This window comes from Saccopteryx leptura, chromosome 2 (genome assembly GCF_036850995.1).
Source record: "Saccopteryx leptura isolate mSacLep1 chromosome 2, mSacLep1_pri_phased_curated, whole genome shotgun sequence".
Taxonomy (NCBI): Eukaryota; Metazoa; Chordata; class Mammalia; order Chiroptera; family Emballonuridae; genus Saccopteryx; species Saccopteryx leptura.
Window position 1 is genome coordinate 182357145 of NC_089504.1, and position 27257 is coordinate 182384401.

The 27257-nt window shown below is 54.2% G+C and overlaps 1 protein-coding gene and 1 long non-coding RNA gene across 5 annotated transcripts in view; one reads left to right on the top strand and one right to left on the bottom strand.

The window, feature by feature from the left end:
- Positions 1-6: 6 nt before the first annotated feature.
- LOC136395229 (uncharacterized) lies at positions 7-19566 on the bottom strand. Of its 2 annotated transcripts, none has more exons than XR_010749292.1 (6): positions 19428-19566; positions 18751-18778; positions 13517-13681; positions 13006-13147; positions 11647-11724; positions 7-815 (listed from the first exon to the last, which is right to left on the bottom strand). It is a non-coding gene; the product is annotated as an uncharacterized lncRNA (long non-coding RNA). The 2 variants fall into 2 exon arrangements; XR_010749293.1 differs by having other exon boundaries at positions 11636-11724.
- Positions 12603-27257, top strand: part of TNS2 (tensin 2) — a 16116-nt gene continuing 1461 nt past the window's right edge. Inside the window, exons 1-25 of one of the 3 annotated variants that reach the window (XM_066369615.1) lie at positions 12603-12698; positions 17176-17284; positions 17707-17744; positions 18617-18655; positions 18972-19010; positions 19174-19223; positions 19461-19632; positions 19912-19962; positions 20653-20775; positions 20859-20923; positions 21729-21812; positions 22353-22465; positions 22548-22608; positions 22852-22927; positions 23031-23160; positions 23232-23297; positions 23367-23480; positions 23650-24861; positions 24957-25107; positions 25212-25789; positions 25914-26003; positions 26332-26457; positions 26655-26747; positions 26859-26936; positions 27092-27169. In XM_066369615.1, the coding sequence (XP_066225712.1) occupies positions 12618-12698; positions 17176-17284; positions 17707-17744; positions 18617-18655; positions 18972-19010; positions 19174-19223; positions 19461-19632; positions 19912-19962; positions 20653-20775; positions 20859-20923; positions 21729-21812; positions 22353-22465; positions 22548-22608; positions 22852-22927; positions 23031-23160; positions 23232-23297; positions 23367-23480; positions 23650-24861; positions 24957-25107; positions 25212-25789; positions 25914-26003; positions 26332-26457; positions 26655-26747; positions 26859-26936; positions 27092-27169 (3817 nt within the window). In that variant the 5' untranslated portion in view covers positions 12603-12617. Of the gene's footprint in view, positions 12699-15186; positions 15552-16655; positions 16800-17175; positions 17285-17706; positions 17745-18616; positions 18656-18971; positions 19011-19173; positions 19224-19460; positions 19633-19911; positions 19963-20652; positions 20776-20858; positions 20924-21728; positions 21813-22352; positions 22466-22547; positions 22609-22851; positions 22928-23030; positions 23161-23231; positions 23298-23366; positions 23481-23649; positions 24862-24956; positions 25108-25211; positions 25790-25913; positions 26004-26331; positions 26458-26654; positions 26748-26858; positions 26937-27091; positions 27170-27257 lie in introns of those variants that run through there. The other 2 variants (XM_066369616.1, XM_066369614.1) reach the window with 2 other exon arrangements.

Sequence of the window (27257 nt, forward strand, 5' to 3'; positions counted from 1 at the left end):
TAATGCTGAAATTCTTTGACAATACATTCTATGCTCCCAGTCCTTTTTTTTTTTTTTTTTTTTTTTTTTTTTGCCCTCCCCACTGACATTCTGCTACCCTGCTTTCCTATCTTTGGGCACCATTTTGTGCAAGGACAGAGGATGAGGTTACAAGGGGAATTTTCATTTGAGGCCCAAGATCTGGAATTCACATCAACTCCCCTCCAGCATGTTTGCCTGGTGTCAACTAATAAGTCATTTGAGCTTTTATGCAGTCATTTTCCTATGCTGTTTTACTAAAATGAAGTGGGAGCTTCGAGGATAAACCCTCATGTCCTTCAGGCAGTGCCTCCATAAACATCAATCCTTCAGCAGGGGAGATGCTGCCTCTGCTTTTCTGACTTACACTGCACAGGCAGAAGGGAGTCCAGGTTACCACTTCAGTCATCGCTCACTTGGTGGGCGTTCCCCAAACAGCAGGGACAGACTGTTCATTGTTGCAAGGCAGGAAAGGTCAGGACAGTGGTAGAGAATCCTTAAGGTCACAAGGGGGTGGAACACAGAAAGCCAGGAAACCTGTCAACAGCTTGGAGCCAAGGGGAAGTAAAAGGACTTCCGAGCATAGTTACACAAGTGGTTTTGCCCTGGGGCCATCTGCTTGACCTCAAAGTTGAGGGGTCAGAGGCTCTGTGCAGCCTGTCTGTAGGTTAGGTAGGAAGGGAAAAGGCCCTGCCAGGCTGCCTGTGGACCCTACAAGGCAGTGTTTGCTTCACCACAGGAATCCGTCTCGGTCACACTCCAAGCCTTCGTTTCCCCTCGCTGTGCAATACTGAGGTCTGGGTAAAGGATGGAAAATGGAGAATTAAAGTGGGAAAGGCTGCCCTGGCCGGTTGGCTAAGTGGTAGAGTGTCGGCCTGGCATGCAGGAGTCCCGGGTTTGATTCCCGGCCAGGGCACACAGGAGAAGTGCCCATCTGCTTATCCACCCCCTCCCCCTCTCCTTCCTCTCTGTCTCTCTCTTCCTCTCCCACAGCCAAGCCTCCATTGGAACAAAGTTGGCCCGGGCGCTGAGGATGGCTCTGTGGCCTCTGCCTTGGGTGCTAGAATGGCTCAACAGAGCGGCGCCCCAGATGGGCAAAGCATCGCCCCCTGGTGGGTGTACCGGGTGGATCCCAGTTGGGCACATGTGGGAGTCTGACTGCCTCCCCATTTCCCAACTTCAGAAAAATACAAAAAAAAAAAGTGGGAAAGGCTAACAGCTTGAAGGAGGTTCATGTCCGTTGAGCACAGAATGGGTAGGTAAGAAGGAACTCCCTCTGCTGTTTTGCAAGAGAATCAAGTCAAGGGAAAGATAGGTGCTGGTATGCCCCCCCCCCCCCATCTGCTCACTGGTGCTGCAGTAGAAATGAACCTCAGGACTGATAGATATGTAAATTCCAAACTGCCCTCTTGATGTTCCGCTTATCTGTCAGACCTCACCCTTACTGGACTATTGCCCCTGAGACAAAGGAATTCCAAAAAGCTGAGAAGCTGCCCCAAGGAGGGGCTCCAGACATACCAGGACTTTTGTCTCAGTATCCCCTCAGGCTCTCCCAAACACTATATAACTCACCCCTAGTCTGTAACCAGTGCTCTTCTCCCCAGGAGAAGTGCCCGGCAGGGTTCCTTTCTTCCTTTCAATAAAGCTTCTTACTCTGGTCTTTCAGACTCCCATGGATTCTAACAAGGACTAGTCAGCCTGACACAACCTGCTGCAAATCTTGAGCAGTCCAGAAGGGGGCAGGTATGGCATCTTACCTTAAAAGGATCCATTTCAGGTTGGTTGGGGCCCACGTGTATAACGGGCCACATAGCCTAGTTTCTCCTATAGAGAATCAAGCACTAGGCAGTGGTTCTCAAAACTTTCTGAAGTCGGGGTGCATTTAAAATCCTACAAATAGCCTGACCTGTGGTGGTGCAGTGGATAAAGCGTCGACCTGGAAATGCTGAGGTCCCCGGTTCGAAACCTTAGGCTTGCCTGGTCAAGGCACCTATGGGAGTTGATGCTTCCAGCTCCTCCCCCCTGTCTCCCTCTCCTCTCTCTCTGTCTCTCTCTCGCCCTCTCTCTCCTCTCTAAAATGAATAAATAAAATTAAAAATTAAAAAAAAAGCTCTGGCCGGTTGGCTCAGCGGTAGAGTGTCGGCCTGGCGTGCAGGAGTCCCAGGTTCGATTCCCGGCCAGGGCACACAGGAGAAGCGCCTATCTGCTTCTCCACCCCTCCTCCTCTCCTTTCTCTCTGTCTCTCTCTTCCCCTCCTGCAGCGCCGAGGCTCCATTGGAGCAAATATGGCCCGGGCGCTGGGGATGGCTCTGTGGCCTCTGCCTCAGGCGTTAGAATGGCTCTGGATGCAACAGAGCAACGCCCCAGAGGGGCAGAACATCGCCCCCTGGTGGGCATGCCAGGTGGATCCCGGTCGGGCGCATGCGGGAGTCTGTCTGCCTCCCTGTTTCCAGCTTCGGAAAAATGAAAAAAATAAAAATAAAATTTTTAAATAAAAAAAAATAAAATCCTACAAATAATTGTAGGTGCACTATATATAAATTTCTGAAAAAATACGTTATAATACATCAAATATTAAAAAATAAAGTCCAAGTGTGCTTTTATGGTAATTAAACAATATGACTGTAAAGTAGGGGTCCCCAAACTACGGCCCGCGGGCCACATGCGGCCCCCTGAGGCCATTTATCTGGCCCCCACCGCACTTCCGGAAAGGGCACCTCTTTCATTGGTGGTCAGTGAAAGGAGCACATTGACCATCTCATTAGCCAAAAGCAAGCCCATAGTTCCCATTGAAATATTGGTCACTTTGTTGATTTAAATTTACTCATTCTTTATTTTAAATATTGTATTTGTTCCCATTTTGTTTTTTACTTTAAAATAAGATATGTGCAGTGTGCATAGGGATTTGTTTATAGGGTTTTTTTTATAGTCCGGCCCTCCAACGGTCTGAGGGACAGTGAACTGGCCCCCTGTGTAAAATGTTTGGGGACCCCTGCTGTTAAGCCAGATGCCATGGCTGCCATCACAGCCGCCCGGCCCATGCAGGTTCACATTGGATTCAGACAGTCGGTAAAGAAACAACGGAGCCAAAAACTGATGGGCCATTTTCTTTAATCCTAGCTTGCACCCGGCGGGCAAGTAAAAAACACACACTGGGCTCCAAAACCCACTCACATTCAGTGCTCACAAAGCTACTGACTTATCCCAGTTTCCTAGAATCAAAGGTTTCTAGCTCACCAGACTTATTCACCTCTGTTCCCCATCTCCTTCCTTCACTCTGCACAAACTGGCTTCTCACTCAACACTCCACCATCTTGGCTGCTTCTCCTGGCCTCCACGTGGCCTTTCTCTGCTCTCTTCTCTGCTCTCTCCTTTAATGATAATCTCAGGAACCAAGAGAGCAAGCTCCTATTCTGCCCCTATTTTATAGTGTAGAAATCCAAACCTTTAATCCAATATACAAAATAGGGAAGTCTCTAATACAAAGTCACTTCTCTGAGGTAGGATGGAATTGCACCACCCCACATCAAAAAGGGTGGGAAAGGCTTAGTCCTAAAACCAAGCCCCAGGCTACAAGGATCCTGCCTGCCCACAGCCCGCCCCCAACACACATTAATATCACCTGGGCGACGGCCTCCACGTGAGCAGCGCCATCTTTAACAAAGTGAGCATAATATATTTTATCTGCCCAACAATTAAATTGACTTTTTTTTGTATTTTTCTGAAGTTGGAAATGGGGAGGTAGTCAGACAGACTCCCACATGCGCCCAACCAGGATCCACCCAGCATGCCCACCAGGGGGCGATGCTCTGCCCATCTGGGGCATTGCTCTGCTGCAACCAGAACCATTCTAGCGCCTGAGGCAGAGGCCATAGAGTCATCCTCAGCGTCCGGGTCAACTTTAAATTTATTCTGACATTAAAAAACATTTTTATGTTATTTTTTATGCTTTTTAGAATTTGTAAAAAAGGAGTAAAAGATTTTTAAAAAACCAAAAGTTATCTTTTATATATATATAGATATATTCTTAGTAAGATTTAGTAAATTTGGCAGGTCCCGGTGCGAATGTGTTAAGTTTTTTCATTCTTGTGTTTATGAGAAACATGAGTCTTAGTGATTTCTTCAATGTTTAGGCATATATTTGAAAGGCAAACTCTCATTTCCTCATCAATACATTGAAGAATTCCTCTCTTTTTACTTTTGTGTTGAGTGCAGAAAACCCCCACCATACATATCATCTTAACTTTACACCAAACAAAGGATAGCAGAAACTTGCCTCCAGTCTTTCTGGAGAACATGGAGGGTGTGTAAATAATCCAGCACCACAGCTTAGCAGCCTTTTGCAACCTAACCAGGCAAGTGAGGTGGGGGGTTGGGCATACTGTCAGCTTACAGCCAATTCCCCACACTCTGGTCCCCCAAAAATCTAAACTCCAAAAACCCTGTTGGTTTTTTGGTCCCCAACAGGCACATATTTCTCTGGAATACCATAGGACACACCTGGAAATCTTCTAGGGCAGTGGTCCCCATCCTTTTTTGGTTTAATGTCAGAAAATATTTTCACGGACTGGCCTTTAGGGTGGGATGGATAAATGTATCACGTGACCAAGACAAGCATCAAGAGTGAGTCTTAGATGGATGTAACAGAGGGAATTTGGTCATTTTTTAAAAATAAAACATTGTTCAGACAAATATAAATAAGACGGAAAAATATGTTATTTATTCTTTCTTTCTCTGCAGACCGGTACTGGTCCACAGCCCGAGGGTTGGGGACCACTGTTCTAGGGCACACCAGTGCGCCCTGGCACACACTTTGAGAACAACTGCACTAGGCTGTGGATCCCAAGGCAATGAGGGTCCCACTTAGTGCTGAGGGCTTCACCTCAAGTGCTAAGTGAGCTCACAGCATGTTTCACAGGAAGTGGGAGAGCTACACATCTGCTTCTGGAAAGCATTGTTTCTTGTTAGATTCAAGGAGTACTGACATGCTGGGGCTGCCAAGAGTGTACAAGGTCCCTGTGACGCTGAAAACAAAGAGTTCAGCAACATCCTGCATTGAGTCAGAGACCCTTATCAGAAGTTTATGTTTGAAATTCTCCACTGAGTAATACCCCCCCCCGTAACTGCGCACGACCTCCCTAGCCAATGACTAACAGCCACATCAGCTTCTGTATGATGCTTGCTCATCCTAGACAGCCACCCTATAAAAAGGAGCCATTTTAGAAGCTCGGGGCTGCAGTCCCTGCGCAGGTTTGGGGGGCTGCAGTTTGTTGGCTGCGCAGGTTTGGTTGGCTGCAGTCCCTGTGCAGGTTTGGGGGGCTGCAGTCCCTGCGCAGGTTTGGTTGGCTGCAGTGCTCCAGTCTCTTCGGAGGCGTGGGTTGCCTGCAGTCCCTGCGCAGGTTTGGGAGGCTGCAGTGTTCCCCTGTGTGGGTTACCTGCAGTCCCTGCGCAGGTTTGGGGGGCTGCAGTGCTCCCTTGCATGGGTTGCCTGCAGTCCCTGCACAGGTTTGGGGGGCTGCAGTGCTCCAGTCTCTTCAGAGGTGTGGGTTGCCTGCAGTCCCTGCGCAGGTTTGGGGGGCTGCAGTGCTCCAGTCTCTTCGGAGGCGTGGGTTGCCTGCAGTCCCTGCGCAGGTTTGGGAGGCTGCAGTGTTCCCCTGTGTGGGCTACCTGCAGTCCCTGCGCAGGTTTGGGGGGCTGCAGTGCTCCCTTGCATGGGTTGCCTGCAGTCCCTGCACAGGTTTGGGGGGCTGCAGTGCTCCAATCTCTTCAGAGGTGTGGGTTGCCTGCAGTCCCTGTGCAAGTTTGGGGGGCTGCAGTCCCTGCGCAGTTTGTTGGCTGCGCAGGTTTGGTTGGCTGCAGTGCTCCCTTGTGTGGGTTGCCTGCAGTCCCTGCGCATGTTTGCGGGGCTGCAGTGCCCCAGTCTCTTCGGAGGCGTGGGTTACCTGCAGTCCCTGTGCAGGTTTGGGGGGCTGCAGTGCTCCCTTGCATGGGTTGCCTGCAGTCCCTGTGCAGGTCTGCAATAAAACTTATAAAATTCACTTTGTGTCTGCTGTGGCCTATCTCGCCAGGATGTAACAGATGGAGGCCCCAGCGAGATTGGCCGTGTAAGACCCCTCCTCACGGAGTGGGCTGCAGCAGACGTTGGTAGCTGGCCAGCCTCCGGCAGTTGCCGTTTGAAATGGAATTTGGCTGATTGGAAACATTTGGAGTCTTGAGACTGTTTGGTAAGGAAGCTTCCTCTTTGAATATTTGGAAACAGAGCTCTGGTTAGAAAAGGGTGTAGTGGAGCAGGCGGGACGCCACCTGATTTCTCCCCACCTGGTCAGTCGGGGAACGCAGGACGCTGCCTTCTCCCTTTGGTTTTGGTTTAGAAGTTTTGTTTGTTTTGTGTACATATTTGGTTTGTTTGTCTGCTACTGGAATGGTCAAGTTAAGAGCAGACTGGCCAAACCAAGGATTGCTAGACCCATAGAAAACATAGAGAGTCTAGCGTACTATCACCAGCACCCACCTGCAGGCAGGTGGCATGGTGAGTATGCAGCCCAGTATAGCAGCAGAGGTAGAAAAAGAAAAGGCAGCCAGGCTGTAGCTGGCTGCAGAAGAAGCGGCAGGCTCCCCTCACAGTTTCAGGCACTTGCCCCTCCGCCTTGGGCACCGGCTCAAGGGCTGAGCCACTGCTTGGTCAGGCAAAAGATAACAGTGCAGTAAGTTAGAGGTTATCATCACCTTGCTACAGCCCCTGCCCTATTCTGCTTTGGCTCCGGGGAATCCCCGCCTCCTATCTGGAGCTAGACCCGAGGAGAAGATTTAGGGAATACGGCCCCTTCTAAAACCACTGTTTTAGGCTTCTTTAAATACAGGATACCCAATTTTGCTCTCTTAGTCAAGCCCCTCAGTGAGATCTTCTGAGCATGGCTTTTAAGGTCTATAATAACCAAGGAAGTAACAGAAAAGGCAAATAAGGCCCAAAAGAAGTCAGGAAATACCAACTTTTGGCTCCAGCGCCCTAAGGCTCTTCATAGCATGTCATCAAGGCCCTGCTCCAGAGTGGAAAGAAAGGTCATTGAACTGAAGCCTGCCAGGCTTCCCGGCCCCATCAAGGGACACGTCTGTGCTGTGGAAAGAGGGACATGAGAAGGTAAGCTGCCCCCTTGCTCCATGGAGGGAGGGTTCAGTCTCTTCTAGCCCTGCTCCAGCTACCTGTGACCTGACCTTGCCCAGCGTACTGGGAATTGCCACTGAAGGTCCAAGGACATCATTAATGAGCCTAAGGTATTTCTTCCAAGTAGCAGATAAGCTAATAACACAAGGGCCATCTACTATGCCTTGCTTGAATATTTAAGTTTTATTTATCCCTCAAAGATCTCTACTGTGGGTATTGACAGTCTGGTTTTATTACTTTATTTAATGTACCCTTTATTTCTCTTATCTCAATGCCCCATGCCTATTATAGGCTGGGACCTGCTGCTAATTCCAGCTAGAAGCAGTAGTCACTAAGACTTAAACTCTAACTGCAAAGTGTAGAAATGTAACACCCTTTCCCTAAGTACTTACAGGTTTTATAGGTTACTCAGCAAACTGTTCAAAGACTGTCCAAGAGGCACTTCTAGCAGTACACCACCCAAGGACTGACTCCCACGTAGATGGGTCCAGACACCATGATCCTGACCACTCCCACTACTGTCAAGGTAGAAGGCATACCCGCTTGGGTCCACCGCAGCCGGCTGAAGCTTGCAGTCCCAGCAGAGACACCTTTGTGGACAGCGAAGACTGACCCCGCCAACCCTTGTAAGCTGACCCTGAGAAGGACAGCATGCCCTGCTTCAGCCACAAACCAGAAGTTAACTGGTCCATGCATGGAGACTTTGGGGAGGGAGGGAAACTAAGGTAAAGGAAAGCCAAGTAAGTCATCTTAAGGTTTGATGCATGTACTACTATGAGTCATACAGAAAGGGGGTGTAAGTCCCTTGGCTGAGAGAGAAGCTACAAGGTAAATGAAAGTTATGTATGTGCTCATAGCTACCACTATAGAATAATCTGTGAATATTGGTCATATGTCCAATAGGCTACTTAGGAAAAGGACACCTCCAAAAAGCAATCTTTAAAAGAGGATTACTTAGTACTAACTTAGTCTTTGCTGAAGGTTAAGGTTTTTAGGAATTAAGAATTCTGATAAATTAGAAAGGAATTGTATGGTTTTGATAATAGAAGGTATAAGGTGTAGAGGTACTTTTGAAAAGAAAAGGAAAAGCAAGTTGTTATGAAGGCCAGTTATTTCTGGATAAGAAAGTGCATAAAAGTTGAAGGTTTATGTAAGTTGCAGAAGGTCTGTGTAAGTTGCAGAAGGTTTGTGTAAGTTGTAAGAAGTTAGTACAGAGAAGAAAAATGCAAGGCAGAAAGAAATTAGTCCGTAAAGCTTGTAGTACTAAGGGCACACTATCAGCGTGCCAGCACATACTAGGGAGGACCCCTGACCTAATTAGCTTATAGCTACAGCTAAAGTAGAAAATTCTCATGAGCCCCAGCCTTATACCATTCTCCCCACTGATGAAGAATCAAGGATTTGATTTATGCCCAAAAGAGATGGGGGAATGTTAGATTCAAGGAGTACTGACATGCTAGGGCTGCCAAGAGTGTACAAGGTCCCTGTGACGCTGAAAACAAAAGAGTTCAGCAACATCCTGCATTGAGTCAGAGACCCTTATCAGTTTATGTTTGAAATTCTCCACTGCGCACGACCTCCCTAGCCAATGACTAACAGCCACATCAGCTTCTGTATGATGCTTGCTCATCCTAGACAGCCACCCTATAAAAAGGAGCCATTTTAGAAGCTCGGGGCTGCAGTCCCTGCGCAGGTTTGGGGGGCTGCAGTCCCTGCGCAGTTTGTGGGCTGCGCAGGTTTGGTTGGCTGCAGTGCTCCCTTGTGTGGGTTGCCTGCAGTCCCCGCGCATGTTTGCGGGGCTGCAGTGCCCCAGTCTCTTCGGAGGCGTGGGTTACCTGCAGTCCCTGCGCAGGTTTGGGGGGCTGCAGTGCTCCAGTCTCTTCGGAGGCGTGGGTTGCCTGCAGTCCCTGCACAGGTTTGGGGGGCTGCAGTGTTCCCCTGTGTGGGTTACCTGCATCCCTGCGCAGGTTTGGGGGGCTGCAGTGCTCCCTTGCATGGGTTGCCTGCAGTCCCTGCACAGGTTTGGGGGGCTGCAGTGCTCCAGTCTCTTTGGAGGCGTGGGTTGCCTGCAGTCCCTGCGCAGGTCTGCAATAAAACTTATAAAATTCACTTTGTGTCTGCTGTGGCCTATCTCGCCGGGATGTAACATTTCTCAGCAACCATCGTAGCCCCTAGGGTCACGAGTGAAGAGGGGATTTGCCTTTCCTTATCCTCCCACCTCACCAAAAAGGTTTGGAAGAGGCAAGCTGTGCTGCTTCCCACCCAGCTGCAGCTACATTGGACAATATAAGCTCTTTCCTCAGCCAGGACATCTGCCTCGAGTCAGCTCTGCTCTTTCCCTAACTCTTCTGGTTGTCAGCGTCCAGCCCTCCACTGAAGTTCTCCTGACTTAGTGTTCTTCCAACCCTCAAAGACCTCCTCCGAGTCTCCCACCCCAAGGATCTCAGAACACTGAGTCACAGGCATGGAATCACCTGAGACCATGGAAGAGGGGGTTCAGCCTTCTGTGCCAAGATGGGCTGTCCTCTGCATAATTGTTGGGCAGATAAAATGTATTATGCTCACTTTGTTAAAGTGGCACTGCCCACGTGGAGGCCGTTGCCCAGGTGATATTATTGTAATGTGTGTCTCTGTGGGCAGGCAGAATCCCTGTAGCCTGGGGCTTGGTTTTGGGATTAAGCCTTTCCCACCCGTTTTGATGTGGGGTGGTACAATCCAATCATGCCTCAGAGAAGTGACTTTGTATTAGAGACTTCCCTATTTTGTATATTGGATTAAGGGTTTGGATTTCTACACTGTAAAATGGGGGACGGAGCGGGAGCTTGCTCTCTTGGTTCCTGAGATTATCATTAGAGGAGAGAGCAGAGCAGAGAGCAGAAGGAGGCCACGTGGAGGAGGCCAGGAGAAGCAGCCAAGATGGCGGAGTGTTGAGTGAGAGGCCAGTATGTGCAGTTTGACGCTGGAGAAGGAAGGAGATGGGGAACAGAGGTGAATGGGTCTGGTGAGCTAGAAACCTTTGATTCTAGGAAACTCGGATAAGTCAGTGGCTTTGTGAGCACTGAATGTGAGTGGGTTTTGGAGCCCAGTGTGTATTTTTTACTTGCCCGCCGGGTGCAAGCTAGGATTAAAGACTATGGCCCACCAGTTTGTGGCTCCATTGTTTCTTTACCGACTGTCCGAATCCAATGCGAACCTGCATGGTCCAGAAGGCTGCTTTGATAGTGGCCATGGCTTCTGGTCTTACAATAATCAAGGTAAGAAAACCTACATGGAAGGAGGATGCGGTGCTCCTGAAACTGTCACCTCTTCTAACATCACCTGGCTTTCTCCTCCCTCCTCATCTTTGTGCAGCTCTTGATCTGCCTGACTTGCCCTTATGCCACCCGTTTTTATTTCACTCCCACTAAGCCACCTCCTGTATATTTTTTCACTCTCAACCTCTCATCAGCTTCCTTTCTGCAGCCTCCTTCCTCCCTGGTCCCCACACTAAGCAGCCATCAAGTCTGAGCTGGTAGTTCAGTTAACCATCTTAAGAACCTCCCAATTCCTTGGCACCTCAAAAGGGGTTCCTCTTTAGGTAGCCGTAGCCTCCAGCTTCAGTGTGGGGCTCTAGCCCACCCATTGCTCTGGCTGAGTGCCTCTTGGCTGAGTCCCTGTCTCTCCTTTGGTACCTTTAGATATACCTCTTAGTGTGTATCCCTGGGCCCAAACTAATGAACCCTGGGAAGGCCAGAAATAACTAGTGTATGCTCCAAAGAAATAACAAATTTTCTTATCACCTATATCTTGATTACATAATCAAATCTTGCCAAAATACATAGTGACCTTCAGCCCTTCCCCCACCCCAATAGCCTCTGATCCCTGTTGCTCTCCTGACTCCCACCCATCCTCCCAATCTCTTCCCTCCTCAATTCCATCCCAATCTCCCAGCCCCTCCTCCAGAACCCAGTGACTGCTCTAATCGCTGAGAACACTGACTCAGCCAACAGCAGGAAGGCCAAGGCTCCCTAGTCGTCCCAGCAACAGCTATCCCTCCCAAATGTCAGTCTCTAGGGCATACACATTGTCTCCAAGTGCTGCTTCACAGCCTCTTCCCTGCCACCAGATTGGAATCAGGTGCCACACCCCCTCCTAATCAGAACCAGACTTTCCAGGCTTTGCCAAAGGCAAGATGAGCACAGAATGGATGGAGGGATGGATGGCCTTAGAACTGATGGTACTGGCTTCTCTGAGCAGACATTGGGCATTAAGCCGTAGGCACTGGCTCCTCAGAATCCGCCTCTCCCTCTCCCTCTCTGCCCGCCCTTCACCGTCTGCCCTCCCCCGACCTGTTTTCATCACGGAAAATCTAGTAGGGAGGGGAGGAAGGTAGAAAGTTTCAGGAAGTGTTCACTGCTAAAAAGCATTGGGGAATCTGGAAATAGAAATAGACTCAGAGCTTCTAGAAAGACACGCCTTTCTTTTACCTTCCCCTCCAGAGTGGCACAATTCAAACCAGCCCCATGGCCCATTAAGTCAATTCCAGGAAGTGCCAGATCCAGACACTGCAAAAGAAGGGAGTTATGTTAAACCACAGAATGAACTTTCACATCTATTGGAAGCCTGGAACTTGAGTTAAATGTGAGGAAGATTTTTCAATAGAAGTCTCCTAGGGAGTAAGATTGTCCAGCTCCAAAGCAGGGCAATGGAAGGGCTGAGTGGAGCAGCTTAGTGATTGTGGATTCTTTTTTCCTTTCTCCACAAAAAGGAAGGGGTAAGAGGCCTGACTTTTCCTCTTTAAAATGGTGTTGCTAACGCTAAGTTTTACAGTTCCATGCCAGCTTATCACAGAGGCAGTCCTGTGTGTGCATCCTGTTTCTAGCACCTTCCAGACCTATGCCCACCTTTTCTTCTGCGTTTGTCTCATGTGGGTAGTTTGGCCTGTGTCCTCCGTGTCCACCTTCCTCAAAACCTCTCTCTCCATCTCTTATTTTAGACTTATTCACTTTAGGAGAGAAAAAGAAAGAAGTGGGGTAGGGGGGCAGGAGCAGGAAGCATCAACTCCTGTATGTGCCTTGACCAGGCAAGCACGGGGTTTCAAACCCGCGACTTCAGCATTCCAGGTCGTCGCTTTATCCACTGCGCCACCACAGGTCAGGCCCTCCCCCATCTCAGTCTCTGCCCCTCTCCGAGTGTCTCTCCGCGTCTCTGTGCTCCTCCTTCATCTCAGCTCTTTGTGAGCGGGGTTCGCAGAAGGTGGGGAGAAAAGGGAGAGGAGGGCGAGGGGCGGGAGCGGGCGGAAGGTGGGGATTGGAGCGGGACAGGAGGGAGGGGAGCAGCGCTGGAGGGAGGAGAAGGCGGCGAGGGCGCGGCAGGGCGGGAAGGAGCTCAGGAGTGCAGCGCCCCGCTCCCGCCTCCTGCGCCTCCCGCGCGGCCGCTCCGCGCGGGCCAGGCCGCAATGGGCTGGCCCCCGGGCTCCCCCTGCTGCGGCTGCTGCCCCGCCCCGCCGCGCCCCCGCCCCGCCGAGCGCCCCCCGCAGGTGAGTGGCCGCGGGGCGGGAGGGCGGTGGCCTGTGCGTCACAGCCGGGGAGCAGTGCCTGGGGGCTGTCGCCAGGGGGCGCAGGACCTCCGGGTTTAGAAGGGGCAAGGGGAGTGGGGCTGGCGCCCCCCGGACCGGGGTCGGGAATCAGACGGGCCGCGGCGAGCCCAGGGAAGGTGACCAGGGGGCGGGGCGCGGGCCGCGGTCACACTCGGGTCGGGGCCGAAATGCCTTCGCGCGTCCTGGTGCGCCCCCGCCCCCGGGCACAGCGCTGCTCCTTCCCGCCACGCACTCGTGCGCCCCGCACCAAGTGCCATTTCTTGAGCTCCACGGAGCAAGTGCCCCCCATACGCAGGCCTGCGACTCCGGCGGGAACTGGTGGCCGCGTCCCGGCCCCGGTCTGGGAGTGCTTGAAAGAGTGTTCCTTTTCTACTTCACATCTGAGGAAACTGAGGCAGAAAGCAGGCACAGAAGAGGCCAACTCCACTTCCCAGCCCCACTCCTCCGCCCCCTTGTACTGCTACTCTCAAGTCTCCAGATCCCCCAGGGCACACCCTTAGACCCCGCCTTCCTCCCTCTCTCCTTTACTGGGCCTCACCCCTCCTCCGTGGCGTGGCGGCCAAGCTCCCAGCCTCATCCAACCACAGCTATTTCCAGGAAGGGGGAGTGTGGGTGGAGGGGTATCTCCAAACAAACCCAAGCCTTCGGAGTGTGATGGGGCCAGGCTGGGGAAGAGGCTAACAGGCTCTGGAATGTTCCAGGCAGAAGGGCAAGGGTCCTCTGGGGTCTGGCCATGGCTTCCCAGTGAGCCAGTTTACTTCTAGGCCCAGGCTGAGGGATCAGGGTTCTCCCATCTCCATCTTCCCTCAGAGGTGCCCCACAGGGTGGAGAAGGATTCAAAGCCATGCTTCGCTGGCCACCCCATACAGGTGTTAGTGAACCCGCCAGGAGAAAAGGGTGAGGGCCAAAAGATGTTTGCAGACCTGTTGCAGATGAGGGGGCTTTCAGCCCCTCTGGAGGGAGCAATAGAAGCATGCTGGAAGGGTATGAGCAATCGGAGCAGAGAAAGGCCACCTACCCTACCACTGGGCTCCTCCTCCCCCAGTAGGGCTGGGGACAGATGAGGCCAGGCCCAGTTGCCCACACTGGCCAGGGGCCTGGAATGTCCTGGGACCCAGCCAGAGCTCATGGGGTGGGAGTGGGTTGCAAAGCCAGTGCCCCTATCCAGTTACAGACTAGGGGCACAGGCTTTGCCACACAGATACCTCCCTCTGGGCAGTGTACTCTGGGGACAGACCTACTGACCCGGAAGCAGAATTAACACTTTAAGAGAGAAACCTCAGGCTGGGTCCAGCCCAGCAGGACCAAGAAGTGTTCTGAATGGGCTCCCATAAGGGGACTCATCCAGAGATGGCAGGATTAGACCTGCCCCAGGGTCAAGTCTGAGGGACAGGGAAGTCTAAGGACCTGGTGGGAGTTGCCAGAGCTGGGGGAGTTGCCTGAGCTCTGGGACATTCAGTAAATACCATGCAAATGAGGGCGGGATATTTGCACATTCTTTCAAGTGACAGCTCTTGCTGGTCCAAGGGGCTGCTGTCAAAGGCTTGGGGATGAGGACCCCCCCAGGGCATTAACCCTTTATATTTTTGGAAAATGACTTCCCCCATTTCTAAGGCCCCAACCCACCTCCTTCCCTTGAATCCCTGGGACAGGAAGTTGGCCATGTTCCCAGGAGGGAGGCAGGAGGCCCACTGAGGGGTGTGCAGTATGTTGGGAGGGGGGCCTCCTGTCCAGTGCTCATGTGGGACAGCTGCTGAGGAAGAAGAGAACTACGAGAGCCATGAAGGTAGTATTCAAGCTTTTGGAGAGGGGCAGCCCTAGGGCCTGGGATGGAGGGCCGAAGTGGCAGGGCTCCAAAGAGGGGCTAGAGATCTGAGAAGTCACAGCCCAGAGAATGAATGAGTGGGGGACTGTGTCAGAAGCAGAGCACCTGGGGGCTGTTAAGAGAGAGTCAAATGCCTTGGACTCTGGCAGGAGAATGGATCAATCCTTTAGACTAGAATTTGCCTTCCAGTATGAATGGGGTAAGGGAGGGGAGCAAGTTGTCCTTTTCCTACTTCACAACCAGTGAAACTGAGGCAGAAAGCTGGCCTTCAGTCCCATTTTCCCTGACTCTCAGGATGCACTCCCAATCCTGGGATCCTGGGCTAGCCAAGATAGTGAATCCCAGGTCCGCACTCCCCCCTCCCCGCCCCCCCACCACCACCATTTTCCCCACCCACCGTAAGTCCCCAGTGAGCCTGAGAATTCAGGCTGGGAGGCTGGCCTGGCCAGGACTCTGTGTTCCCTACTGGCCCTTGAGCCCTGCCCTGAGACCTAAATTCCCACCCTGCCCCCCATCCTGGGGGTGGGGCTAGATCTCTGTATCCCTGCAGATATCTGGATAGGGTGGATCCCTGGGCATGGGGCAGCTCCAGAGCAAGGGGGTAGGGGCAAAAGATCTTGGGCTGACACTCCCAGCAGGGTAGATCCTGGGAATCTGATCTCCTGGCCTCCTCCACATCCTCCCCCCACCCCACTTCCTGGAGCAGCGACCTGCCCCCTTCCCGCTTGTACTCCCCTCCGCTTCCAGGGCTGGGCTTCTCCTCACACCAGCCAGACAGCCTACCCTCCACCCAGGGGAAGCGGCTGCCTCCACCAGGCCACTTCCAGGAAGCCCCACGCCTGGCCCCAGCATTGTTTGGGGCGCGCGGCCAGCACCCCAGCCAGCCGGACACCATGAAGTCCAGCGGCCCCATGGAGAGGCTGCTCAGAGCCCTGGGGAGGAGGGACAGCAGCCGGGTCACCAGCAGGGTAGGAGTACCCACCAGCAGGACAAAGGAGGGGCAGGCGTGGAGGTGTGGGCAGTGGGGGAGGGGGCCGGGAAATCAGATTTCCAGGCCAGACCCTCTTCTTCCTCAGCCTTCTCCCCTTGCCCTACATCCCCTTTATTCCGCCCCTTAGAGGTGGCCAGGGCTGTGATACAGAGCGGCAGAAGTCGGTTAGAGCAGAACTGGTTTGTGTTTCCTAGCTGAGGCCAGCCTTGGGGGAATCTTGACCCTATACCTATAGCTAGGTATACTTCATCGTAGGACCTTTCCGGGTACTATCCTGGAGCTCCAGAACAAGGCTAAGAGATCAGGCTCCTTCTCCAAGCTGAGAAGTTTGGGGGCAATGTGGTGGGGGCTGGTGAGGGAAGGGAAGGAGACAGCCAGGGTCTGGGCAGGGCCTTAGACACTGGGGGGCAGCTTTCTGCTGATACCAACTGTGAGCCGCTCATGCCAAATGCATTCAAGTTTCCTAGTGGATCCAGCAAGGTTGGTCCAGTTTAGAAGAGTTCATCTGCTGCTTTAATCCAGCTGCTTCAGGGACAGATAGCCAAGAGACCAGAGGTGCTGCCTGGATCCCCAGACTAGGCAGCCTGGAGACCCCATCAAAGCAGCATAAGATAATACTATAGAAGGGAAGGGGACAGGAACTTGAACTCCAAAGGAGAGAAATGGATAGGGGAGAGGAGGCAAGGAGGCTAAGGTCCCCAGACAGGGACTGAGAGTGAACCATGATGGAGGGGATGGGGCTGAGGTAGGCCTGGGCCACAGGGGTCATCCCATCCTCCCGCCTCACTGCACCTCTGGGTGAGAAGGGGCCAACATCCACACAACATCTGGCCTTCTCCTCCCCCATTCAATGTGGAAATCCCCCTTGAACCTCCTCAGATGACAGGGTGCTCACTACATCCAGCAGTAGCAAGGCAGCTAAATATTTTCCCCAATGTCATGTCTCTGCCTCTCCCTCCAGTATTACTACCCGCCTTCTTACACAACTGCCTGCAGCCTCAATGCAAAATGAGTAAACATGTTGTTCTTGGAGGAGGGGGGGTATGGGGCAGAGGGAGGGCAGGTCAGCTGCCTAGAAGCGTGGGGACAGCAGGAGCCACGGGAGCAGGACTGGCTGAGGCCACTCCTGCCAGGTCAGTCTGGGTGCTGTTGCGTGACTGTCATTCTACGTTCATGCCTGGACCCCCTGCTGCTCCCTCTACACATGGGCCTCCATCTGGGGAGGGTAAGATGGGAAGAGAAACAGGGGCCTCATAGAGCAGAGTAAGAGAGTACCTTCCACCAGGAGGAAAGCTCTTAAATTTGGGGGGAGGCAGTGACCACAGGTTATCACACAGCAGGGCCATGTGAGGACCTAAGTGATACCCTGGGGAGGAGCTGACCCAACAACAGTGATGCAAGGGGCCAGATTCTATTCACTGTCAAGGACAGGCCCCACAACTAGCCGGAAACAGCCATGGCCAAGTGTGTCCTATGAGTTTAGGGATTAAAATCAGGAGGGACGAAGAAAGGAACCAGTACAGTGCTAAGCCCCAGCACAGTCCTGGAGATGGCCCCACTGGGAATGCACACCACTGCTTGTGTCTGCCCCCCACCCCTAGCCTAGGAAAGCTGAGCCACATAGCTTCCGGGAGAAGGTTTTCCGGAAGAAACCACCAGTCTGTGCAGTGTGTAAGCTGACCATCGATGGGACAGGCGTCTCGTGCAGAGGTGAGGCACCCAGCACCACTGTGTCATACAGCTCTAGCCGGCAGAGGCACAGAACACTGGACTGGACAAAATGGGAACCGAGAGGCAGCTGCCTCCCCTCCAGATAACCCTTGCTTCCTATGACAGACACCCTCAGCAACCCAGGAGATCCGAGTACAATACCTTCCCACCCTGATCTGTGCCTAGGGCTTCCTCCCTTTCTTCCTCTTCTTCCTCCACCTGCCCTAGAACATTACCCTGGCTCTCCCTCATCCTGGCCTGGGCAGTACTCCACTGCCATGCTCTGCCCATTCCATCTCAATACAGCTCGAGTCCTGCAAGTCCCAGGATCGGTCTTTGGGCCTGGGGAGATGGAAGAGGGTCATCCCTTCCACTGCCCCAGAAGGCACCTGCTAACCCCTCCTCCTCTTATCCCCATCTAGTCTGCAAGGTGGCCACACACAGAAAATGTGAAGCAAAGGTGGGTATCTGGTGAGGGAAAGGGGACTGTGGTCCCTTCCTCCTCTGAAACAGTCTTCTCTAACCACACTAGCATCACCCTCTGTCTCTCTCGTCATTGGGGAACCCCTGCTGGGGTGGCAGAGGATGTACCCAGCCCTTTAAGAACCATTGTACTCCACCCCCTGGAGGGCTGACCCAGGCGAGTGGACAGCTAGACAGCGTTTGTCTTGGTGCTGTGCCCAGGCTGCAGCTGGCAAGAGGGTGGGGGTGGGGAATGAATGAGGAGGAGGAAGGGTGGAGTGGGTGGGTGGGGGAGCAGGATTTCAGAGACTGGGCAGCGGATGGGCTGTGCCTTCCCTCTGGGGAAGGGGCCTCAGGATGCCTGGGTGGGTCTTGTCCTGGGCCCTGTAGAGGCTGAGCAAAAGGTACAAGCTGTAGATAGCACCCACTGTCCACTGGGGACCTGAGACAGCCCCATCTCTAGGTGGTTCCTTGGTCCCCCTCCTGCAGTACAGGGGTTCCCAGAGCCCTGGAACCAGCTTGGGGGAGCTGTGTGCCTAGGGGCGGGGTCTCCTGGTGAAAGAGGCCAGTGTCCGTCCCTGGCCGTGGCCTGCCTGCATGGCCCTATATATAACTCCTGCCCTGCAGCTGGATGAATGGGGGTCTGTGTGGGCATGGGGCTGGGAGCCAAGAGCAATAAGTGGGGGGCCTGGATTGAGGGACCTAGAGGCCAGAGGGGAGGCTCCCTTAAATAGAGGAACTTCTGCTAGAGTCTGCACCCATCTCCTGATAGCCCCTCTACCTTTCTGGAGCTGAGGGGTAGCCCCATCCTTAAGCCCAGGAGAGCCCATTTCACCAGGAGCTTAGCCCCTCACTCTAGTCTCCTTCCAGGTGACTTCATCCTGTCAGGCCTTGCCTCCTGCAGAGCTGGTGAGTGTACTTTGGAATGGGGTGGGGGAGGCAAGGAACCTAACTGCAGGGTCCAAAGGCCTGGTGGCCATAGAGGGGCGTCCCCAGGAGATTACTTTGAGACTGCTGTGGGTATTGGTCATCCTGAAAAAGAGGGGGGAAAATGTCTAAGTCCTCTGCTTTTGACCTCTGGGGGAGCTGGGGACTAGGACTCTTCTTCCCTTGCCCAGTACAGCCCTCACAGGGACACCAGCAGGCCATCTCTACTTTCCCCAGGCCCAGAGTGGTCCTTGCTCCTACCCTAACCACTCTCCGTTCCCCCTTCATCTCCCTCTAGCGGAGAAACACGGCCCCTGTGAGGCGCATAGAGCACCTGGTAAGGTGATGGGAGGGGGCAGGGTGAGGGTGGAAGCAGGTAGCTCTGGGAGTAAGGACCTAGGTTTCTTGAGGAAAAAGTGCATGGAACTCTGGAGTGGGGAGCCTCGAGTTCCGGGGGACTCCCAAAAGATGCTTGTTCATTATCTTGTCTCTTCCACCAGGGATCCACTAAGTCTCTGAATCACTCAAAGCAGCGCAGCACTCTGCCCAGGTAAGTGAGGGCTCCAGAGGCGGTTCCACATGAGCCCTTTCCGTCGTCCTCACACCTCAGACCAGGGCAGTGTCCCCCAACAACGTTTTCTGGGACTAGCCCCATACCCCCAAGGGGTCCCACCCACTCTCAGGACCCGGGAGACTTCAGCTGCCATCGGCCAGACAACCTTCCATCACACTAGACCCCTCCGGGAGCCCGCACCTCCGTTCCTTACGCAAGCTTCACTCCTTCCAGGAGCTTCAGCCTGGATCCGCTAATGGAGCGCCGCTGGGACCTGGACCTCACCTACGTGACTGAGCGGATCCTGGCCGCCGCCTTCCCAGCCCGACCGGACGAGGAGCGACACCGGAGCCACCTGCGCGAGCTGGCTCATGTGCTGCAATCCAAACACCGCGACAAGTACCTGGTGAGGGGCGGGCCTACCTCAGCCAGCCAATGAGAAGGCTGGGTAGTCCTGATGGGTTAGGCTGCATCCTGACGCCAGACTCTTGGAGGCGGGACCCGAGGCGCTGCTGGAACCAGCCTTGAATGCAAAAAACCCGGCTACATCTATCACAACTGCGCAGGGTCTTAGCAACTTCTTCATTTTGGAGAAGGGCTCTTCGGGGTACAGCGGGTGATACCACCACCGTGTGTCCCCGAGCCTCGCTGCGTCAGATCTAAAGCCTACCCTCTTTTCTTGCAGCTCTTCAACCTTTCAGAAAAAAGACATGACCTGACCCGCCTAAATCCCAAGGTAGGAGGGGATTAAAGCAATTAAACAGAATCATCCCCACACCAGAAGCCAGAACCTCCTGGTTATTAACAGTAGCAGTTGGCATCTACTTCTTTTTTTTTTTTTTTTCTTTTTTGTATTTTTCTTAAGTTGGAAACAGGGAGGCAGTCAGACTCCCACATGTGCCCAACCAGGATCCACCCGGCATGCCCACCAGGGGGCGATGCGCTGCCCATCTGGGGCGTCGCTCTGTTGCGACCAGAGCCATTTTAGCACCTGAGGCAGAGGCCACAGAGCCATCCTCAGCGCCTGGGCCAACTTTGCTCCAGTGGAGCTTTGGCTGCGGGAGGGGAAGAGAGAGACAGAGAGAAAGGAGAGGGGGAGGGGTGGAGAAGCAGATGGGCGCTTCTCCTGTGTGCCCTGGCCGGGAATCGAACCCAGGACTCCTGCACGCCAGGCCGACGCTCTACCACTGAGCCAACCGGCCAGGGCTATCTACTTCACTTTTAACCACTTTCCCCTATGGCACCCCAAACCATGGTGCAACAGGTATCAACCCACTATACAGATTAACAAAGTGTTGAGGCTCTTGTTGTGGCAAGCCAAGAGGCTGACCTTGCCCCAGACCTCTACACTCTGTCCCTTTTTCACCCTTCTCTCTTCACTCATGCCCCCCAATCCCAGTTTCAACCTGCACCCCCCCACACCCAGGTCCAGGACTTTGGCTGGCCTGAGCTGCATGCACCCCCCCTGGACAAGCTGTGCTCCATCTGCAAAGCCATGGAGACCTGGCTCAGTGCTGACCCACAGCATGTGGTCGTCCTGTACTGCAAGGTGGGCTGGGACTTTGGGTTTGCAGAGTGAGGTGCCTCGGCCTGGGGCCCCAGCAGGCCCTCTATCGCTGTCTGTATCTTCAGGGGAGCAAGAGCAAGCTCGGGGTCATCGTCTCTGCCTACATGCACTACAGCAAGATCTCTGCAGGGTGAGGCTCCCCTGCCCTTGAGTGGTCCCTTTCCCAATGGCCCTTCCTCCAGCTGGTCTTTACAGCCCGTCTCACCTGAAGCCCCACCTCTGAGTTCAGAGAGCCATTTACTAGACACTTGGCGTTGCCACCTTCTTTTTCTCACTTGTACTTCACCACAGTTCTCTGGGATTGCTGTAACAAACTACCACAAACTAAGTGACCTAAGACAACAGAAACTTGTCTCAGTTCTGGAGGCTGGAAGTATAAAAATTGAGAGGTGTCAACAAGACTTCACTCCTGCTGAAACTCTGGGTAGAAGCCTGCCTTGTCTCTTTCTAGCTTCTGGTGGTGGCCGGCAATCCTTGGTGTTCGTTCCTTGGCTTGCAGCTCCATCACTTCAGTCTCTGCCTCCATCATCACATGACCTTCTTCCTGTATGTCTGTGTCTTTTCTCTTCTAAGGACACCAATCGTATTGAATTAAGGGCTCACCTTACTCCAGTTTGACATCTTAACTAATTACATCTGCAATGACCCTATTTCTAAATAAGGTCACATTTTGAGGTTCATATTTTTTTTTGGGGGGGGGACACTATGCTTTTATTGCCCATTTTACAGATGAAGAAACTAAAGCTCAGGGAACAATTGTTTGAGGTCCAACAACTAGTAAAATGACTGTATGTGGGGTTTCTAGTTCTCTTTACCACCACTCTAGGCTTCCTCTAGGCCTTGGGGTCATCCCTGTCATCCTCCTCTGGGACTTAGGATGAGAGACCAGGATGGAGACAAGCCCCTCATCCCATGCGCTTGTTTGCTCTCCCCAGGGCAGACCAGGCACTGGCTACTCTTACCATGCGGAAATTCTGTGAGGACAAAGTGGCCACTGAGCTGCAGCCCTCCCAGCACCGGTGAGCAGCCTGGGTGGAGATGAGCCAGGGAAGCAGTTCCCCTCATGGCTACCAGGGTCAAGTTTTTCTCATTCACATAGCACGCTTTAATGGTGCACTTCTGATGTGCCAGGCACTGTGCCAGGTGCTGGGAATTCAGAACAAGCGTCCTTGCTCTTATGGGGCTACACTATTGCTTAGTGGAGTAGAAGGCAATAAACCTGTGATACATAGATAAGGTCATTTTGGATGATGACAAGTGCTATAAAGGAAATAAAGCTGAGTCTCATGATAAAAAAAGAGATGTGCAGGTCCTGCCTCTATAAGGTCTGGAGCAAGAGCATTGTAGGGAAAGGGGGCAGCAAGTACAAAACCTTTGATGCAGCAAGAGGGATTGAGGCTAGATGCAAGGAGAACCTCTGGTGGCTGGAATGGGAGGGAAGTATGGAGAAGAGCAGGCCTTCCAAGGGTGGCTGGGGGCGGGAGTAATGCACAATTGAAGTGCTACAAGAGGGTCTCCAGAAGGAATGGCTTATGTTCTTGACATACTTCCCCCACCAGATACATCAGCTACTTCAGTGGTTTGCTGTCTGGCTCCATCAGAATGAACAGCAGCCCTCTCTTCCTGCACAATGTGCTTGTACCTGTGCTGCCAGCCTTTGAACCTGGCACAGGTGAGTCTGATATACTCCATGAGAGGCTGTTCCCCCACCCCCTTCACTCAGCACCCCCAAATGTGTCTTCTTGCCCATCCAGGCTTCCAGCCGTTCCTCAAGATCTACCAGTCCATGCAGCTTGTCTATACATCTGGAATCTAGTGAGTGCTGTGTTCCCAGGCCCTTGCTGCCCTGGCCTCCAGCTCCCTCTCTCTCAAGCCTCCCCAAACACCTCCAGCTCTAGCCTCTCTGTTCCTAAAAACTACTACCACCATGGAATCTACTTTACAGATGGGGAAGCTGAGCCTCAGCTAGAGGTCTCTCACTCAGGGCTCAGATTCCCATCTCCTTCCTGACTTCACAGCTCTCCCTGATTCACCTCTGCCTTCTCCTCTCTTCCACAGCCACATTGCAGGCCCTGGTCCCCAGCAGCTTTGCATCAGCCTGGAGCCAGCCCTTCTTCTCAAAGGCGACGTCATGGTGAGGGAGTCTTGGACAGAGCTGTGGCAAGACAGTCCCCAGGGTGAAAGCACAGAGTAGGTATAAGTGGACATGAGGGCCTGACCCAGTCTCTCTCACCCAGGTGACATGCTATCACAAGAGTGGCCGGGGGACAGACCGGACCCTTGTGTTCCGAGTCCAGTTCCACACATGCACCATCCACGGACCACGGCTCATCTTTCCCAAGGACCAGCTGGATGAGGCGTGGACTGGTGAGTCAGAGACGAATGGTGTGAGGGCAGGCAGACAGAGGACCTGGCTTCACACTGTCCCCTCCTCACAGATGAGAGATTCCCCTTCCAAGCCTCAGTAGAATTCATCTTCTCCTCTAGCCCTGAGAAGATCAAAGGTAAGAGCAGGGCTGGAGGGTAGGGCTGAAGGCTGTCTCCGTGCTTCTCACCACTTGGGCTTTCCACAGGCAACACCCCACGGAACAACCCCTCAGTCACTGTTGACTACAACACAGCGGAACCCGCCGTGCGCTGGGACTCCTATGAGAACTTCAACCAGCATCATGAGGACAGTGTGGACGGTGTGTACAGCAGGCCCAGGGGTGGTGGGAGGTGGAGTTGGGGGACGCACACCTTCCAAGCAGATACACCTCCCAAAAAACACCCCCTGAGCCAGAGTCTCCAGAGCCGTCCCCTCTCATTAATGCTCTCTCTTTTCCCTGCCCGCCTACCCTTCCTCTCCCCACTCAGGCTCCCTGACCCACACCCGTGGCCCCCTAGATGGCAGTCCTTATGCCCAGGTGCAGCGGGCACCCTGCCAGACCCCACCAGCGCCCTCTCCAGAGCTGCCCCCACCCCCCCTGCTGTCCATCAGCAGCGACTCTGGCCATTCATCCACACTCACCACGGAGCCAGCCACAGAGTCCCCTGGCCGGCCACCCCCAACGGCTGCTGAGCAGCAGGAGCTAGATCGCCTCCTGGGAGGCTGCGGAGAGGCCAGTGGGGGTCGGGGGGCTGGGCGCGAGACAGCCATCCTGGATGATGAAGAGCAGCCCCCTGCTGGCAGAGGCACCCACCTTGGAACATATTCAGGCCACAGACCTGCCCTCAGCCGCCACTGTTCCTGCCGCCAGGGCTACCGGGAACCCTGTGGGGTACCAAATGGGGGATACTACCAGCCAGAGGGAACCCTGGAGAGGCGGCGGCTGGCCTATGGGGGATATGAGGGGCCCACCCACGGCTATGCGGAGGCCTCTGTGGAGAAGAGGCGCCTCTGCAGATCGTTGTCTGAGGGGCCATACCCCTACCCCCCTGAGCTGGGGAAACCAAACAGTGGGGACTTCGGCTACCGCTCCCCAGGCTACCGGGAGGTGGTGATCCTAGAGGACCCTGGTCTGCCTGCCCTATGCTCCTGCCCTGCTTGTGAGGAGAAGCTGGCACTGCCCACGACAGCTCTGTATGGGCTACACCTGGAAAGGGAGGCTGGAGAGGGGTGGGCAAGTGAGGCTGGCAAGCCTCTCCTGCACCCGGTGCGGTCCGGGCACCCACTCCCCCTGCTGGTGCCAGCTTGTGGGCATCACCATGCCCCAATACCTGACTACAGCTGCCTGAAGCCACCCAAGGCAGGCGAGGAAGGGCATGAGGGCTGCTCCTACACCATGTGCCCTGAAGGCAGGTATGGGCATCCAGGCTACCCTGCCCTGGTGACGTACAGCTATGGAGGAGCAGTTCCCAGTTACTGCCCAGCCTATGGCCGGGTGCCTCACAGCTGCGGCTCTGCAGGCGAGAGCAGAGGGTATCCCAGTCCTGGTGCCCACTCCCCACAGGCTGGCTCCATTTCCCCTGGCAGCCCACCCTACCTACCATCCAGGAAGCTGAGCTACGAGATTCCTGCAGAGGAGGGAGGGGAGAGGTACCTGCTGCCTGGGCACCTGGCCCCAGCAGGACCCTTGACATCTGCAGGTGAGGGGCCCTGGGGCGGGGAATGCCCAGGGCAGAGGAAGGTTCTGGAGTATAGTTGGGAAGGCACAGGCTCACGCTTCTCCCCTTCCCTGCAGAGTCGCCTGAGCCAGCATCCTGGAGGGAGGGCCCCAGCAGGCACACTACTCTGCTGCAGTCTTCCCAAAATGCCCAGGGCAGTGCCTCTTCGGAAGTGTCTGGTCCCTCCACACCCCTGCACACCAGTAGCCCAGTGCAGGTCAAGGAAAGGTAGGCGAGCACCTCCTTGTTCAAGTAGATCCTGAAGGCTGGGGTAGGGGACAACTCACAACAGGACACTGAGGCCCTGCTGGCCACCTCCTTCCCTCCCGCAGCACCCGACGGCAGGACGCCAGGTCTCCCACCTTGGCGCCCACTCAGAGACTGAGTCCCGGCGAGGCCTTGCTCCCTGCTTCCCAGGGAGGTGCTGAAAAACCTCCTGAGCTGCCAGCAAGAAGTGGGCTTGAGCCTCTGGCCCTGAGCCCTTTCTCCTCGATCTCCCCCCCAAGCTCACCCAATGACTGGCCTCAGGAGAGGAGTCCGGGGGGCCGCTCAGACAGTGGCAGTCCAAGGGGCCCTGTGCCCACCACGCTGCCCGGCCTCCGCCATGCACCCTGGCAAGGCCTTCGAGAGCCCCCAGAAAGCCCAGATGGATCCCCCCTCACCCCTGTACCTACCCAGATGCCCTGGCTTGTGGCCAGCCCAGAGCCACCTCAGAGCTCGCCCACACCTGCCTTCCCCCTGGCGACATCTTATGACATCAATGGCCCCAGCCAGCCTCCACTTCCAGAGAAACGCCACCTGCCAGGACCTGGTTGTTGGGGCCCAGAGCAGGCATCACCACCAGCCAGAGGCACCAGTCACCATGTCACCTTTGCACCTCAGCTCCCAAATAACATTTCTCAACCCCCAGGTATAAAGACCTTGAGGAAGGAGGTGTGGAGGGCAACCTTGGGAGAACACATTTTTTCCAGGGAAGGGCATGGTGTGGGGACTTGAGAGCCCTGGGTCTGAGCTCAGTCCCTTCCCTATCCTAGAGCCCCCCATGCAAGAAAGCCAGAGCAACGTCAAGTTTGTCCAGGATACGTCCAAGTTCTGGTACAAGCCACACCTTTCCCGTGACCAAGGTGAGAAGCCAGCTTGCCCCACCCACTCTCATCTTCCAGGGCTCTGTCTGGGCTTTGGACCCAATTCAGCCTTTCAGTTGACGCCCTTACTGCCTCCTGCCATCTCAAGGTTTACTGTGAGCTGAGCTTCTCACTAGCAGGTGATTCTGGGCTTTGTGCCCAAAGAGGTTTAGACTTAACGTTTTCAATGCCCCATTAATTCTAAAGTTGTGCCCAAATTCCCAACACTGCCACAGCTGTTAGGGTGAGGGCAGAGGGCGCTGGCTAGCAGAGCGGGGTTCTGTGGGGCTCAGTAAGCCGCTGTGAAAACTTCTCCTGCCTCCCCCAGCCATCGCCCTGCTGAAGGACAAGGACCCTGGGGCCTTCCTCATCAGAGATAGTCATTCATTCCAAGGAGCCTATGGGCTGGCCCTCAAGGTGGCTACACCTCCACCCAGTGCCCAGCCACGGAAAGGTATAGAATGCCCAAAACCAAGTGAGAAGGGGAGTGGAGTGGGACAGGTATAGAAGCCAGGTGGGGTGGTGGGTGGGCCATGCCACTTCTTGGTGGGAACAGGAAATGACGCTCATGCTTGGGAAAGAATCCCAGCAGGATGGAAGCCAGGAACTTGGAATCTGATAAAGCCTTCCTCTCCTCTCCCGGCCTCTCAGGGGACCCCTTGGAACAGCTGGTCCGCCACTTTCTCATTGAGACTGGGCCCAAAGGGGTGAAGATCAAGGGTTGTCCCAGTGAGCCCTACTTTGGTGAGAAGCAGGAACTGGCTTGGTTTAGGGAGGCCAAGGGGTTGCAGGAGGGTGGAGGGGAAATTGAGACTATCTGCGGGCACCTCAGGCCTTTCTCACCTCTGGCCACAGGCAGCCTGTCCGCCCTGGTCTCCCAGCACTCCATCTCGCCCCTGTCCCTGCCCTGCTGCCTGCGCATTCCCAGCAAAGGTGGGTGTTTTGTTTCCTGTCCTCCCACTTCTCCCCACCCACTGCAGCCAAAGGCAGAATCTGGGTCCCTGCCACCCAACCTGCCTTCTCTTGGGGTGGCAGCTCCTAAAGAATGCCATTCCCTACTGACTGGCCTTGCTGGCTGTTTCCCTCAGACCCTCTGGAGGAGACCCCAGAGAGCCCAGTGCCCGCCAACATGAGCACAGCGGCCGACCTACTGCGTCAGGGCGCCGGTAAGGGCCTCTCCCTCCACTCCCCTCTCTCCCTAGGTATCAAGGGGGGCACCGCAGATGCAAGCACAGAACACTGAAAGGCCTTGAG